We start from the raw sequence: 15970 nt of genomic DNA on the forward strand, positions 1-15970 counted from the left end.
ATGGAAAATGACTCCACTGTTCCAGCGATCCATCAGACGCCCTCTTTCTCTCCCTCTCCGAGCTCATCCATCAGGGCCGCAGCTTTCAAACAGAGGGAACTTTATGGACGCTTTACATGTCCAGCTGCGGAATAAACCGCCTTCGGTCAAACAGATGGGTGTAGAGGTGATTAATAACAAGTTATCAATCACAAAGACAATCTAAACTAGTTTCTCTCTGCTAAACTACAATAAATCACCTGTGTGCACCTAAAATCCGAACTCATGTCACACCAAAGGGGTCAGTTAACTTTCTCCAATTAAAAAAATGTGTTTTATGAGTTGAGGATTTCCTCTATACATGCCCGGTTGTGTATCAGCGGGGACGCAGTGAGTCAGCCAGCACCGAGTCCCCAGAGGGAGCGCGGCACGGCACGGCTACAGGCCCCGCCCGCGCAGAGAAGAAAACGCAAGCGCGAGATAGAGAGAGAGCGGGGGGGTGGGGGTTACTTGGACTGATTCAGGGTGCCGGTGAGTGTTGCTGCCGCCATAGGTGGAGGGTTCGCATGGGAGCGTGTTCGGATTAAAGCGGTGATCATCGACGGCGGCTCCCTGGCGGCGCCGGTCAGCGTGACGCACCGAGAGCGAAGGCGCACCGCGGCTGGAGTCACATTTGGATTAGAGCCAGTGACAGCGGAGGGATCACCAAGTTGAGATGCTGTGAGAGCTTGTGGTGTGTGAGTGTGTGTGTGTGTGTGTGTGGGTGTGCGAGGAGGATGCTCCCGTCTCGCAGTTGTTATTGTGCGTTAAGTTTGGACTGAAAATCGCGGAGAGGAGCGTGCTCGTCCGTCTGGGATGTAATTCTTTGAACCGCGATAAGAAAAAAGGTCAAGTGGACGCAGTTTTAGGCTGTGGAGAGATTCGCGGTGTCAGAGGAGCGGAACAAAGCGCGCGCCAGGCTGCATACCCAACACAAATCTGGGTAAACAAATATGACGGCCGATTTTGACGTTGTCTTGCGTCTGCTGATGAGCAACGATTCCGCCGATAGAATCACGAACCTCGGATGAATTCTGGAGTGTGATTAATTGTGATATTTTTTTTCTTTTCTGGAGAAAGAAGGGGATCTAATCCAGGTGGCGCATCTATCTCCCCGGCTGCGCGTAATGGGAGAAAAGTTTCGGACCTTGCAGAGGAGACGCACTCGCAGCATCCCGCCGTCGACGCGCTTATAAATAACATGTGCATCCCACTGTTCCGCGTGCGGCTGACGAAGTTTGAAAGTGAATTTCAGCCGTTCAGTATGACTTGAAACAGCCTTGGGGGGTTATCGGAGCTCGCATCAAGCCAGTTAACGATCCATGAACCGCCGACCCGATTTGTCCAAAGACGCGCAGACGGACATTAATGATCTAGAGAGGATTTCTGCAGCAGCAGCAGCAGCAGCAGCGCATTGAAAGCCTGATCCCAGTGAGTGAGAGAGAGAGAGATTCCACCTGGATGTCTACGATGTGGTGCCAGCTCGGGCAGAAGTGGGTGATGGAGGTGATGGTGCTGACCATCCTGTCCTGGGTGTCCGTGTGGGCAGAGGAGAAGATCATATTTGACAGACACGCTGTCTACTGGAACAGCTCCAACCCCAAGTGAGTTTTAGCACGAGTTAGGCCTAAGTGTGCGTCTCCCTCTTTGTGTGTGTGACATACTGTATATCTACCTGCCTGACACGTATACTTCTCAAACTACTGCTAAACACGATCTAAATGGAACTACACTCATCCATTTTTAGCCACATGACACCCGTCCACACTCTTTGCCCCCACCATTTATCCTCTTCCTGTTTCAGCAGTGTTTTGACTGAATATTGCAATATTGATGCCTTTTATAATGAGAATACCAGACACAGACACACGCGCGCGCACACACACACGCTCAAGTGGAAGCGCACGCACACTGGATATTTTGTTCTGTGGCACAGGGAGCTCCTTTTGTCTTAGACAATGAGGGCATCCTGCCTCCTCTTCTCGTCAATGTCTAAAGATGTACTCCGTCTCTCTCTCTCTCTCTCTCTCTCCCTCTCTCTCTCTCTCTCTCTCTCACACACACACACACACACACGCACGCACGCACACACACACACACGCACACAGCCCTCACCTTTGTCTCGGCTAATTTCAGCCACTTGTGCCAAGCGCCACATTATTCCTCCGTCAATTGCAAGCACTTGTGCAAAAAAAAAAATAAAAAAAAAAAATCCACAAATAAACGCAAAAGAAAACATAAACACACGCATGTGCGCGAGGCTGCACGACACTCACAAACGTGCACACTCAAAACGCACGCGGCAACGCACACGCACAGTTGTCTTTAGCCGGGCCCCTCTCATTAACATGGGGCAGAGCACACTGGGCCCGTCTGTCTAATGGTTTGTGACAACCTGGCCAGTCTCTCTCTCTCTCTTTTCTCTCTCTCCCTTCTTCTTCTTCTTCATCTCTCCCTACTCATTCTCTCACTCTCTCTCTTCTTCCTCTTCTTCTCTCTCTCTCTGTCTCTCTCTCTTTTTACCCTCTCCCTCTCTCCCAGGTAGATAAATAAACAGTGAAAGTGCTCCCTCTTGCTCGCTCACGGCTGAATTAGTTCAAACTAACAGCCCTGTCTCTCTCTCTGCATCAACCAAACACACACACGCACACACACGCACACACACACACACACACACACACACACACACACACACACACACACACACTGAGCTAACAGGCCTGTCTCTGACTGCATCACTTTTCCACAGAAGGCTTCTCAAATATTTAACAGGCAAGGGGGAACATTTTCTCCCTTTCTCGCTGTCTCCCTCTGTCTTTCTGTCTTTCTCTTCGTCTCCCTGCGCTCCCTCTTCCTCACCACACACACACATACAAACACCTACACATTGCAAACGTCACAGGGTAAATTTAAGCTATATGGATGGTTTGCTGGGGGCGCTGTTATCCCGTCAGGGTCGTACGGAGAAGTTGAAGCAGAAAGGGGGCACATCAAAAATGCATTGCTGCTAAAGCAATGAATCTAGACTCTGGAGCCCTGGCGAGGTTGGTTCCCCCTGTTAGACCCTGGCACTGTCATTGCTCATGCTGCGCCTTTTTTTTCTGCACACACACAACTCTGTGCCACTGCATTTGTGAGGACCTTCCACTGACAACATTCATTCCTCAACTTTAATCTAAAGCTAATTCTCTTTCTAAACTTTGAGGATTACGGCAGGTTTTTGTGGAAAAACCAGCCCGCTGGCAGGGAGAGATGAGAAGACAGACGCCACGATCAACCCAGCTCATGAAAAATGTACAGGATCATTCTGGTTTATTGCAGCTTGGGTTATTGACAAAGTTTTGGTCATAATGGTAAGATTGTACTCACCAAGGTTACTTGCTGTGATTTGTGAAGGCTGCGAAATTGCTAAAAAGGAGTCCAACGGGGCCAGAAATAGAGCTTTCAGAAGATCATACTGGTAAACAACTCCAAGGTTAGCAAGTTTACTGAGAAGATGAAATGATAGAGATGGTAAGTTATCCCCAAACTGCACCAGTGGAAGAAGAAACATCGAGGTCCAGTATAAAATCACCCCCTTGCAAGTAAAGGTCAAGTATTCCAAATCTTGTTGAAGTAAAAGCACAGAAATACAATCAGCAAAGATTACTGAAAGTATTAAAAGTGCTTAAAAATGCTCCAGAGACTCATATATTATTATATATGACATTGTTAGAGTATTTTACTGTTGCAGCTGGTTGGTGGAAGAAGGAACAGTTTGGGTTCTTTAGTCCAGCGTTTCCCATATTGAGGGTCGGACCCCCTTCAGTGGGTCATCAGATAAACCTGAGCGGCTGCGAGGTGATTAATGAGGTCGGAAAAAACAAAGATCTGCAGAACAACTTTGTTTTCACTTTTTGGGACGTTCTCTAGTCTTTGCTGTTTTTGTGAAGTAACAGATGATTTAACCTCTTTGAACCTCGTGAAGTTACTCATAAGAAACTGAGTGTTTTCGAAGGGAGACCAGTCTTTGGTGGAACTGCTCATGATTTATGACAAGGGGCTCCGAACGAGGCACGAAGGGGAGCAGGACAAAAAGCTGTCAGAACAACTGGATTAAATCAGATTTGTTTTGCTTTTTTCTCATGATTTTATCTAAACTTCACTTAAACTGTAGCTGTTGGATAAACACAGTGGAGTTGAAATAAAAAGCTGCATCAATTACAGACCCTCAAGAAAACTACCTCAAAAATTGTACTTTAGTAAACGTGTTGATTAAATTTACAGAATTATTTTCCACTGCTGACAAACCGTCCGTCATAAAAATCCATCATCTTGGTTTCACCTCCAAATAAAGTGAATTAGCTAATTTGGCTAAACTGCTGACTTGTTTACAACTCGTCTTATCATTTGATTGATCTTTTCTCGCCCCAGCTGACTTGTAGCAATGTCACCTCAATCCCAAACCTGAGCAGATGCTTTGCTGAATAAAATTTTTGAATAAATGATAACTGGCCAACACAACAAAGCAAGAACAAAGTTTAATTTAGCTGGAGGTTTAATCTCATATTTTACCAGTAATTTAAAGCCGTCCCAGTCACCTGAATGTGCCTGTGTGGGTTTCCACCTCACATTTACCTATTGCCCTCCCAACTCCTGATTGGATTATTCGATCACATGTCCAAGACAAACCAGGAAGTAGTGTGATGGAAGTGGAAAGACCAGTAAATGCTGCTGAAAAGAGAATCCACCTTCATCTAGCTTGTTCTTCAAGGTAGGCCTGACTCTGTAACTCCATGTATTGAACTCTGGCTTCACTCAACGTTTAGCATGAATATTTTGGACGAGCAATGTCACACACAGCAGAATGTAAAATTGAATTTCCCAGTGTGTCTCTTTTGTATCAAGTCCTCCATGACACATTTGATGGAGGCGAGTATCTCACGCTTGAAGTTCAGATATTTCTGAAAGGTCACCAATTAACACAGTGGGCGGTGATTTAGGCGCTGACGAGAAGCTCGGCGAGTGTGCGAGACTAATGCGTCCCATCCGAACGACGGCTATTGTCTGTAGCAGCGAAATGACACAAACAGCTGGGAAAAGGAACAGCTGTGTGTCTTAATTGATCACACAACATCAAGCACACAGCTTGCATTGAGCTATCAGGATGCGTCGTCTCTTCTCGGGTGCATCGAAAGTTTGTTCCCAGCAAAACAGCTCGAGAAGGACGTTCGCCGCAAGGTCACAACTACTGACTTCTTATTTACAGAACTGATGACCTCTCACTGGTTTTGTTCTGCCAGCATACACTTTTAGAGGAATATGCAGCAGGTTTCCTGGAATTGGGCCAAAAATATTGCAGTTACATCAGCAACGTTGCGATCGTACTTCCAGTCCGACTTCCTCTTACAGCTAAAGCAGCATATGACCCACCTGGCGTCCGTTGATGATTTTAATGCATTGCTTTGGTTTCACAGCCTGAAACTTTACCGCTTTGGTTCACTCTCATCAGTGTAGTTCTCAGCAGCAACAGGCAGCTGCAAAAACAGACTGCACGCTCCCTGATCAGCACCAAATGGCAGAGAGACGAAGTTGTCGTGTAGCCGGTGGACATATTGTAGCATTTAACGGCTAAAGAGCCAGATACGTCCCTCGGGGGTGGCGGAGCCTGAGAGCAGGAGAGTGAATGTTGGACTTAAATTCATCAGGAGGCCAGAAACCCATGTTCAAGCTGCTGAATGCCTGCAAATAGGCTAATGTTTGCTAACGAATTAGCTGTGTCTGAGCAGCCAGAATGACCTTACATCAGTCGTGTTGCCTGTTTCAGCCATGCACCTCTTCACCGGGACATTAAAAATGCATGTTTTCTGCGTGGCTCCACATGTATTCCTGGACAAAAATCTATAGACCTTCCCTCTCACTGACAAGTTGTCCCCAAGTAACCCGTCGTGTTGGAGTGACAGAAATAGGTGTCTGAAAATCTTGGCACACAAAGCTGAAAATGTGTTCATGGCGAGACGTCAAATGTTTTTTGGGTGGACTGGCGCTTTAAGAATTGGCGTCCCCTGTGGACATGGACTCCATGCTCCATATTTTCCCACCACAGGTGATGTTTTGCTTTAATTGCTTCGATTAATGTTCGTCGACAGCCTCTCTGTGTACCTCACTCTTGTTTGCTCTACTTTTCTCTTGTGTCCTTTTTTAGGATTAATCACCATCCACACGGACGCTTTTTAATTGTTTTCTTCTAGCTGCTAATTAATCGTGCTGTCGCTACATTAGCCAGGTCCGCTTTAGCACGGCCTTGATCCAAACGAGACTAACCTGGTTAAGTCCAGATGAATAAAACGACTTAAACAAATGGTCCGACTTGAAAGAGCGGGCATATTACAAATTGGCCAAACCCTTTATGTGAAGGGCTCTGGCTCTCAGCAGGCCTATCTCTTTCAAGGTCTTGCTGGATAATAGAAAATGTATGAGATAATCCAATTCAAACAGCTCCGGCCACTTTTGGTCACGGCGGGGAGCAGCCGCTCACACACACTCGGAGCGTTGTCCATTCTCCTGTTGTGATGAGATACGTGGTGCCGCAACAAAGTAGCAGAACACACATTATCACAACAGCACTGCAACACATGAACAGGATCTGGAAATCTCCCAGAACCACATCAAAGGATTTATGCCACATGCATGAAGGAATACTGGAGGCGCGCACACACACATACACACACCTACATATCAATGGACAGACACACCAGTGGTAGCTAGATTTAGGTCACTTACACACAGTCACATACTGTACAAACCACACAGCTGTCTATTGAATAGGTAAGGCAGCTTCCATTTTTCTATTTACTCGCTGACGTGCACACACACATGCGCGCACACACACACATACTGGAAGCTAGATATGGGGCACATGCACATGCTCAAGTGCACATAGACCCAGACTGGCTCTCTATTGAGTAAAAACCCATCCTTTTTCCTCTTGCTGGCTGCCACACAAGCATGCATGTGCATACACACACACGCACACACACACACACACACACACACACACGCACGCACGCACACACACACACTGAGCCTCCTTCTGGCTGCTAGGCCCATATTATAAAGCTTGCAGGTGAGGGGCTTTGTTCACCCCGAGCAGCTAATGTGCTCAGAGCAATGGGCTCTCCTCCACACACACATTCACACACACACCCTTAGCCACACACACACACACACACACACACACACACACACATACACTGGCTCAATGGTCCAGAAGGAGCACCTTATCTAATCCCACGGTTTATCCTTCAAAAGACTTTCTTTCCCTCTTCTTCTTTGTTCCCTCCTCTCTCCTCTCTCTTCATCTCGGTGTCTTTGAGGAACTCCATGTCAGTGAGCAGTGCTGATGGTTGACGACACTCTCATTCTATGGGACAGAATCTGTCTCCTTGGAGACACACACACACACACACACACACACACACACACACACAGACACAGACGCACCCACACAGCCTTTGAGGAAGAAGAGTCTCACGCACGGCGCGCCCACACACTCATACGTGCAGTGCGCACGGAAAGTTTCACACGCACGTGCACTCGACAACGCGCTACCCGCACACACCGTTGGCACACACACACACACACACACACACACACTAGTGTCTGTCCGTCGTGTCCCCCGTGGCGCCCAGTGATATGTGTTGTCACTAGCACTTCCTCAGTCCTACCACACACATACAGACACACACACACAGATTTGCATCCAATTTACATGTAGACTTGTAGTCACCCCCGCTCAGTTACTGACAGTTTGTCAGACTCAAACCTGCCCCTGGGTTAAATCCATCTTCCACCACCACCACCACCACCACCCACCTCTCCTTCTCCCCATCCTTTCTTCCTCTCTGACTCTCCGGCTTTGTGTCTCCCTATCAAGCTCTCATCTTCCACTCTCTCTTATCTCCTCTGTCTTGTATCACGACTTCTCCCCTCCCTCCCTCCCTCCCTCCCTCACTCCCTCGTCCCGTTGGGATGTGGTTAACATGTTTCGCTTGTACAGGACCCCCGCCTCAGGCAGCCTCTTTCTGTGCATGCTCACACAAAGCTGCAGCACATTGGCTTGCGCGTTCTTGCCATGACCTACATGATTGGACAGCGCTATGTGTTTGTTTAAAATGTCAGCACTGCTATGGCTTATGTTTGGAGACGCCGGTCTCATGAGTTATCAGTGGGATCCAGAGCCTCTCACGTCGAGCTAAAAATGATACTCTGAGTAATTAAAGTCAGGACTCCTGCATCGGAAATGATTTCTCCCAGCTCAGCAGGAGAAGCAGTTACATAACGAGATCCAGTGTAGCTGATCTTAGTCATCAGCAGATTCAATACAGTGATTGGCAGGAGGAGGTCATCCAAATATTCAGGGGCATTAGAGTGGAACAGTTTGTCTGCCTGTGATAAATGCGCTGCCAATTCCTTTAGTTAAAGTATGAAAGTAAAAAAAAGAAAGCGGTTGTTTGACAAAATGCCTCTGTGATTCTTGACCACAGCGATGTTCCTTTGTTTCTGTGGAATAAAGAAATCTCCAAATTCTGCCAAGAGAGAGGAGACACACGGCGTAATGATGTAGTTCTGAAGAAAAAGAGCTAAGACACATCGCGATGGGACAGTGGAGTAAACAACGGGCGGTGCATGATGAAACATTAAGTGTGAGATTGAAGAACAAAGTCATGCGCACAAAAAGTTTTGATGGCACACTCTGCAAAGCCTGCAGCGCCGACAATGACCGTTTTGCTGGAAACACATTTGTCTTGTTGCAAAACGGACTTCTGTGTCCCATTAAATAAGTATAAACTGAGGTCAGAGCAAATTTCCACCACACATTCGTGCTGTAGTGATAATAAGCCTTCATATGATGCTGGAAAAATTGATTAGTTGACAATAATTTCCTAATTGTTTAAGTCTTTAGCTCCGGCTTCTAAAGTGTGAGGATTTGCTTCTTTTCACTGTTTTCCATCATTTGCTAATTGAATACGTTTGGATTATTTTTTAAAGCAAACGTTCTTCAAACACAGGTGTAGCTGATTACATTAATGCGTTCCATGCAGGTGTTCCTGAGGTGGGCTCACTGTGCACGCCGGCTCTCAGCGCCGTTAATGTGATTAATTACACCTGTGACAACGTGCTGTGAAAAAGAGCTGTTTAATGATGTCAACTTGAGTTCTGAGTAAGACTGATGGGCCTCTTTAGGAGTGTTTTTGTCATTTTATGGACTGACGACGGAGCAACTGAGTATTTTATTGTGAAAAACCAGCGCATTAGTTGCAGACTGAGACTTTATTGTGTTATACTGGGATTTAAATCTTGCCCTTTACAGCCAGCCACCCTGAAATAAACCAAACGAATGGTACTTTATTCAGCTTGTATCCATTGTTCTATTTTACAAATGAAAGTTATATTTTAAAAGCACATAAAATAAGTGTTGCCTGGTGCAAACATGGTAAACACTTATGTAGTCACGCAAAAGAAAGTCTTGGACTTGTGCACAATGTTGGCAGGACATTTATTTTGCCGTATAAACTGTGGGAAAACATGCAGATTTAAAGAAAAATCTAAATGTTTTTACATGTTGCAAGACGATGTGTGTATTCTGTAACCTTTCGCTCACAGCAGCTTGATTTTTCCTCTGTTTCTGCCGTGCATGACATTTGATCTTTGTCTCATGACGAGCCGACGGCAACCCCGGCCCCCTGTGTTAATACACACCGCCAGTCATGTCTACTGTCGTTACATGTAACAATTAGCAGTAAAAATCTATGTCAGATTGAGAAATGTCTCCATCGCCATGATTGTATTTCTCTCTGGCAGCCATATCTTCCCTTCACTTTAGGATTAGGGATTTTATTCTTTCTGTTATTAAGGAAGTGGCTTAGAATCATAATCCTTGTCTTAGAAATGATTTCTTTTTCAAAGTAGGTTTCCCAAAAAATATATATATTCCCACAGAGCGAGTGAAACCACACCTCTGCTGTGCAAGGTTTTCCATTTCAGTCGTGCCCTGAGAGCGTCTGCACTCTGCCAAATATCACAATCGTTTCATCTGCCCATAGGAGTGTAATGATGTGTTTAGTATGTCAGCAGCATGGCACTGAATCTGTAATGCGATGTGAAATGTTTACTTAACATCCCCCCACGTTTGATTGCTCACACGGCGGCGCAGGTTTAAAGAATGAGCAAAGCCAGAACGCTGCAGTGCCGCTTCTGTTGCTACCTTCCGCTAATGAGGTTTGTTGATGGTAATGAATATGGCAGTGATGGCGGTGATGATGTAAGTGCTCCGAAACAACCTGGGGAGATCCCAGGAGTTCGTGTTTTAATGAAGAGAGGGAGGAACTGTTCGAGTTAGGAGATAGAGGAAGTCAGTGGGGTTTTGAGAGGAGGCTGAGAGGCCAACAGGCGGGATGAAGGAATGAAAGCATGAATAAGAGAGGACAAAATGCGCAGATACTAGCCCAGAATATGAAAGACGCCAGACCGCGCTCAATGCATAGCGAACAATGGGCATTGTCATTCCTGCTCCATCCTTGTTTCTGCTCCCCTCCAATACTTTTCCTCAGGTCCCGGCTGGTTGTGCTGATTGTGTTAGCCGAGCGAAAGAATAGGACCCTTTCGGTTCTGTCTGCCTGATGCTCTGATGGGACCCCGGCCGCTCAGTCTTCATATAGACCAGCTGGAGACTGATAATAACACATACACCATGTCTGGCTGCGCCTCGGACTGGGCCTGAGAGACAAAGGAAGACAAAAATATGAAAGGGAAATAGAGAGATCTACTTGAAGGATTAGGGACACTCAGAGCATGAATATGAAGAAGGACAAAAAGACGAGGCCGTTCCTTTTTTTTTTTTTTAGGAGAAACAAGCTGAAAGTTTGCGGTAGAGGGAGGAGTATGAAAGCGAAGGAAGGGAGACGCAGAAGGAGAAATTAGGCGGAAAATGTGGTGGAAATCAGAGGAGGTGAGAAAGAGGAAGTGGGAGAAGATTACTTCTGGAAGTATGAAAGCAGACGTGCGGCAGCGTAGCTGGAGGGAGAGCAGCTATCAGCACATGGTTGGACGGTCCCAGCAGGTGAATGTCGAGGGGCTGCTGTTACAGGGAAACACTGGCCTTTAGCACGGAGCCTCGGCCAATGTTAAAGATGCCCTCTGGCGTGAACAGCTTTTAGAATGAGAAAGTTGGCATTTAAAATACAGGAAGCGAAGGTGGAGGGATGAGGCGAAGGATGGATGCGTTGCTCATGCGGATGCTTCCTTGCGACGAGGAGTCGACCCCGCTAACATTCACGCTGATAATCACCTAAACGTCTTTTCACCAAACAATTTGGCAACCAAGTTCACCCTAAAAACGTTCGGGGGGTTACTTTCTCTTTGTCACACTACACAATAGCATCGCAAGACTCCTGGCTTGCGTTTGCGTGTGTGTGTGTGTGTGTTTGTGTGTGTGCGTGCGGCGGTAATGAAAATCGGTTTCTCATCTTCATCCAAAAAACGAATCCCCGGTAGATTCTCAAACAGTAGGAGAGGAAAGTCAAACAAAAGAAGGAGCGAGTGAATCATTTGCATTGTAATCCATCAGACGAGCCGGGGAGAAAGCGTCTCATTCCCAGCCAGCTATGGACGCCCCGCTACCTGTTTCATCCAGAACGGGGCCACTGTAAACAAACTCTCATTTGACACTATGCTAATGGAGCATAATAAGGCAGAACCAACAGATGCTGCGCGGCTCTCATGATTTTGTCGCTACTTAATTCTGCTTGGTGCCGAGGCTGCTAACTAACTCGGCCCTCTGATTCCTATACGGCTCTCCGAGGTGTCCATATGCGAGCCACCTTCTGTGTCATTTTGCGCGGGCCACAATATTCCCTCTGACCTGCATAATAATCCTCACCTCAGGTCTAATCCTGAGCTAATTCTAAGCACGACTCAGAGGGCTTTATATTAGAAAACTGCCCTCTAATCTCATGTGCCTCCAGACAGGGAGGATGAAAGGAGGTGATATTGATCATTGCGATATGATGAAGGCGATACTGATGGCACTAGTGATGATGAACACATGGATGACAGCAGAGGTGTTAATGCTAACGATGGTGCTTGAATCTGTCATCAGTGCCCACGGTCCTGGCTGGAAGCATGTCTTCAGTCTCACCTCTGATATAGTAAACACATAAATTAAGCAGCTGATGCATTAGAGATTCAGAGCAGGCGCAGATCCATTCAATACAATACAGTCGTAATAGTTCATCTGGTGCTGTCGAGGATGCTGGCAGCCTCAGGGACAAAAGACCTTTTACAAAGGTTGTTTTTGGCCATCTGCATTTTAAAGCAGCAGGCTGAGGGGAGCGTCCCGAACTCATGTAGGGGCAGCTATTTTAAGGGATTTTCTGCACCTGAGCTGCTGATTTATTTCTGCTTTTAGAATTGAAGTTCCCGACGCGGCCGGTCTTCTCCCCACCAGGCTGACAAACCTCTCGTGAATATCCTGGTCCAGCTCGACAGCCTCGGCATCCAAACTTGCCAAAGTGACATTTGGCATTTATTTACACAAATAAAATCAGTGTTGATCACGACGATGATGCTAATGATGTTTACGAAGAAGCTGATAATGAAAACAGCGGGAAACGTGACGATGGTGATTAAAGTTTTGATGAGGAAAATGAGGCTGGTGACAGTGATGATGATGGCGGCTGTGATGGCCGTGTCAGTGTTTTCATGTGATGCTGATTATATTAATGGTAATTATGATGATGATGTAATGATGATGATGGCGGTGGCGGATGAGTGCTTTTGTCCGACTATAGCAGGAAATGTGTCTTTGTCCCACAAATACAGACAATAAATACAGCGAAAACACTAAACATGACACAATGAAAACAAAATGATCATTAGCATTTAATGCTGCATATAAATAATATTAGTTCAGCAATACAGTACTATATTTATGTTTTTATATTTATGTTCATCTTGCAGGCATAAATTCAAACAATTAAACAGTAAATCTCATGAAACTGATGATGATGATGATGATGATGATGATGATACGCTTGTACTTGTATGATAAAGTGAAGGAGGATGACGAAGATGGCAGTGGGAATGCGATGATGAGGAGGCAGAGGGCGAGATTAAAATCCTTGAAGTGTGCTGCTGGTAGAATCGATAACAATGATCACACTGGCGTGATGAAGATGATGATGATGATGACGATGTGAGGGATGAGAATGATGAAGGTGACGTTGGCAGTGATGTTTTTGACAGGGATGCTCATGATGGTGAGTTTGGATCAGTGGTGGAAGAAGAAGAAGTAATCAGATCACTTACTCAAGTAAAAGTAACAATACCACAGTGTAGAAATACTCTGGTTCAAATACTCTGAAATGTAGTAGTGGAAGTTGTACAGTACTTGAGTAAAAGTACATAGTTACTTTACACCACCAGTCAGGATGACACTGATGATGATAAGAATTGCCTCGGTGTGATGAGGAGGATGGTGATGATCACGATGAAGATCACGGAGGTGTCGCTCGTACTAACGATGATGGTGATGGCCTTAACGTGACGAAGATCATACTGGTTTGACCACAGCGATAAAGATGAGGATGATGATGACACTGATGTGACAGTGATCGCTCTGGTGTGATGAAGATCTGGATGATTAGGATCATGATGATGATGGTGGTGATGAGGAGGAGGAGGAGGAGGAAAGTCGTAAAAGTGATTAAAGTGATTATTATGCTGCGATAACGATGGCGGCTGTGTCGTTGTTGCGAGTACGAGTGAAAAGATGACAACAATGAAAGTGATTACCAACAAAAGTGAGGATGACTTTGATGCTCGAAGAGAGACGGTTTGATGATCGCAACAGTTGTACGATGAAGATAATGATGATGAGGAGGGGAAAGGTGAAAATGATAAAATGGTGAAGATGAAAATAATGATGTTGATCATGATGGTTGATAGTAGCACTAACGATGATGACACTGATTTAACAGAGAGGTGGTGTGATGAAGACGATGATGATGATGATGATAGTGTGATGATGACCATGATCAGGGTCAGAAAGGGTTTAACGCCTGATAGGTTTTCACACACAAGGAATTTATTTTGGTGTAAAACAAAAAGAAAATAAAAAGGAAGTATTGACAAAAAGTCAAGAACAATAAATGAAACATAGAACGCAGTAAAAAAAACACGAGGAAGGTAAAAATACTGAGCAAGCGGCACGCAAAGTTCACAGTGTGTGCATTTACCCCAAGTGAAAAATGAATGAATGAAGTACACTTTGTGCTGTTTTTGTCACCTTCATGTGTACCTAAGTGTACTCAGAGTAGCCCTTCAGTATCGCTCGAGTAATACTTGAGTGTACTTGAAGTGTAAATAGTTGCTAAATTGGCAACTTTTGACAAACTTTAAGTGCACTGAAGTCCACCAGTGAAAATCAGGACTCATGGCATTCAAAACACACTGCAGTACATTTGTATTATATCATCAATGCATTGGAAATATACTGAAAAATGAAGTGAAGTTAAAGTACACTTTAATTAAACATGCTAACAGTGTATTACAAAGGACTTGAAAATAAGTAAAGCTTTGCATAAGTACTTTTCAAATTACTATCACTATTAAAAGTGCTTGTAATTTAGTACTTTTTTTAAAAGTACAAATTGTATTACACTTACAATAAAGTACTGTGAAATACCATTTCAAGTATGGCAGAATTAGTATATTCCTTTTTAATACATTTAAGTAGAACTTCACTTATTTAGAAGTACACATTTTAAAGTATATGTCACACATACTTTAAATTAAGCACAAAAACTCAAAGTGTACTCGTAAATAAATATACTATAATATAATATATATACTACTTTTTGATGTAGGACGTGAGCATCAGTGTCCTGGTTTTGATTTTATTTGGGATGTGGCGTTTAAGTGCAGCACAATAATCCTGATTCTGATGGCATCCAGGTCCATCTCAGTCACTTTGTCCTGTACCAAGAAAGTCAGTTCAGAAACCTGGATCAGGTGTGGACGGGCCACAGATCCTGGTTCCTGTTGGAGTGCTCCAGGTGGTGAGGCCTTACCCAGGAAACCAGGATGTGCTATAACAATGAGCAGGATTCTCCAAAAACCAGACTATAACCAGGACCCTAAACACACTTATTGTGAAGAACAAGTGCAGCAGATGAATGATGCAGATAATGATGATGATGATGATGATGATGATGCTGAGAGGGAGAGAGGGGGAGACGATACAGCACCCTGAAAGTGATGATGATGATGATGATGGCTGTGTTGTTGACAATAACAAGCATATTGACACTGATGCTAATCGACAGGATATTGTTGATAACGGCGACTGTGCCGGTGCGACGATGAATACGCCGCCGAGGATGATGAAGTCAAAGACAGTGTGATTAGAATCGGGTTTGAAGATGCTCACAATGATGAAAGGACCGTGATGAGTCACCTCCTTTTTGCTGCTCCCTCTCCTCCTGTAGCCCAAATAGAACCCCCCCCCCAAACTCCCCCATAACCCCCCCCCCCCACCCCTTCCCTCCGCCTGTCTCTGAAGGAGGTTTGTGAGAGGAGAATAGGAGCACTCCATTAAGATTCTTCTTCTCTCCCCTCTGTTGCCTCTCTATGGAAAATGAAGGAATAGAGAGGAGTTGTGAGAACATTATTAGCTTTTTTTCCCCTTCCGTCTTCTCTCGGAATGGAAATAGAAAACGAGGAGATTCTCCGCCGATGAGATTGCTCCATCCTTTGAGGCGTCACCTCCAGCTCCCTCGCTCAGCTGCAGGGAGGTGTTGTGTCACGAATGAGGGACAGATCATTTCTTCTATTGTGTCCACTCTTTTTTTTTTTTTTTTTTTTTTTTGGTATTCTCTGTGTGTGTATGCATATGCAGGCCTGCCTGCCAACT

At 45.2% G+C, this 15970-nt stretch overlaps 1 protein-coding gene across 1 annotated transcript in view; it reads left to right on the forward strand.

Moving 5' to 3' along the window:
• Positions 1-473: 473 nt before the first annotated feature.
• efna2a (ephrin-A2a) overlaps positions 474-15970 on the forward strand; it is a 74886-nt gene continuing 59389 nt past the window's right edge. The window contains exon 1 of the mRNA XM_076749280.1: positions 474-1622. Coding sequence (XP_076605395.1) covers positions 1480-1622 — 143 coding nt within the window. The 5' untranslated portion in view covers positions 474-1479. The remainder of the gene's footprint in view (positions 1623-15970) is intronic.

The sequence above is a fragment of the Chaetodon auriga genome, chromosome 14, assembly GCF_051107435.1.
Source record: "Chaetodon auriga isolate fChaAug3 chromosome 14, fChaAug3.hap1, whole genome shotgun sequence".
Taxonomy (NCBI): Eukaryota; Metazoa; Chordata; class Actinopteri; order Chaetodontiformes; family Chaetodontidae; genus Chaetodon; species Chaetodon auriga.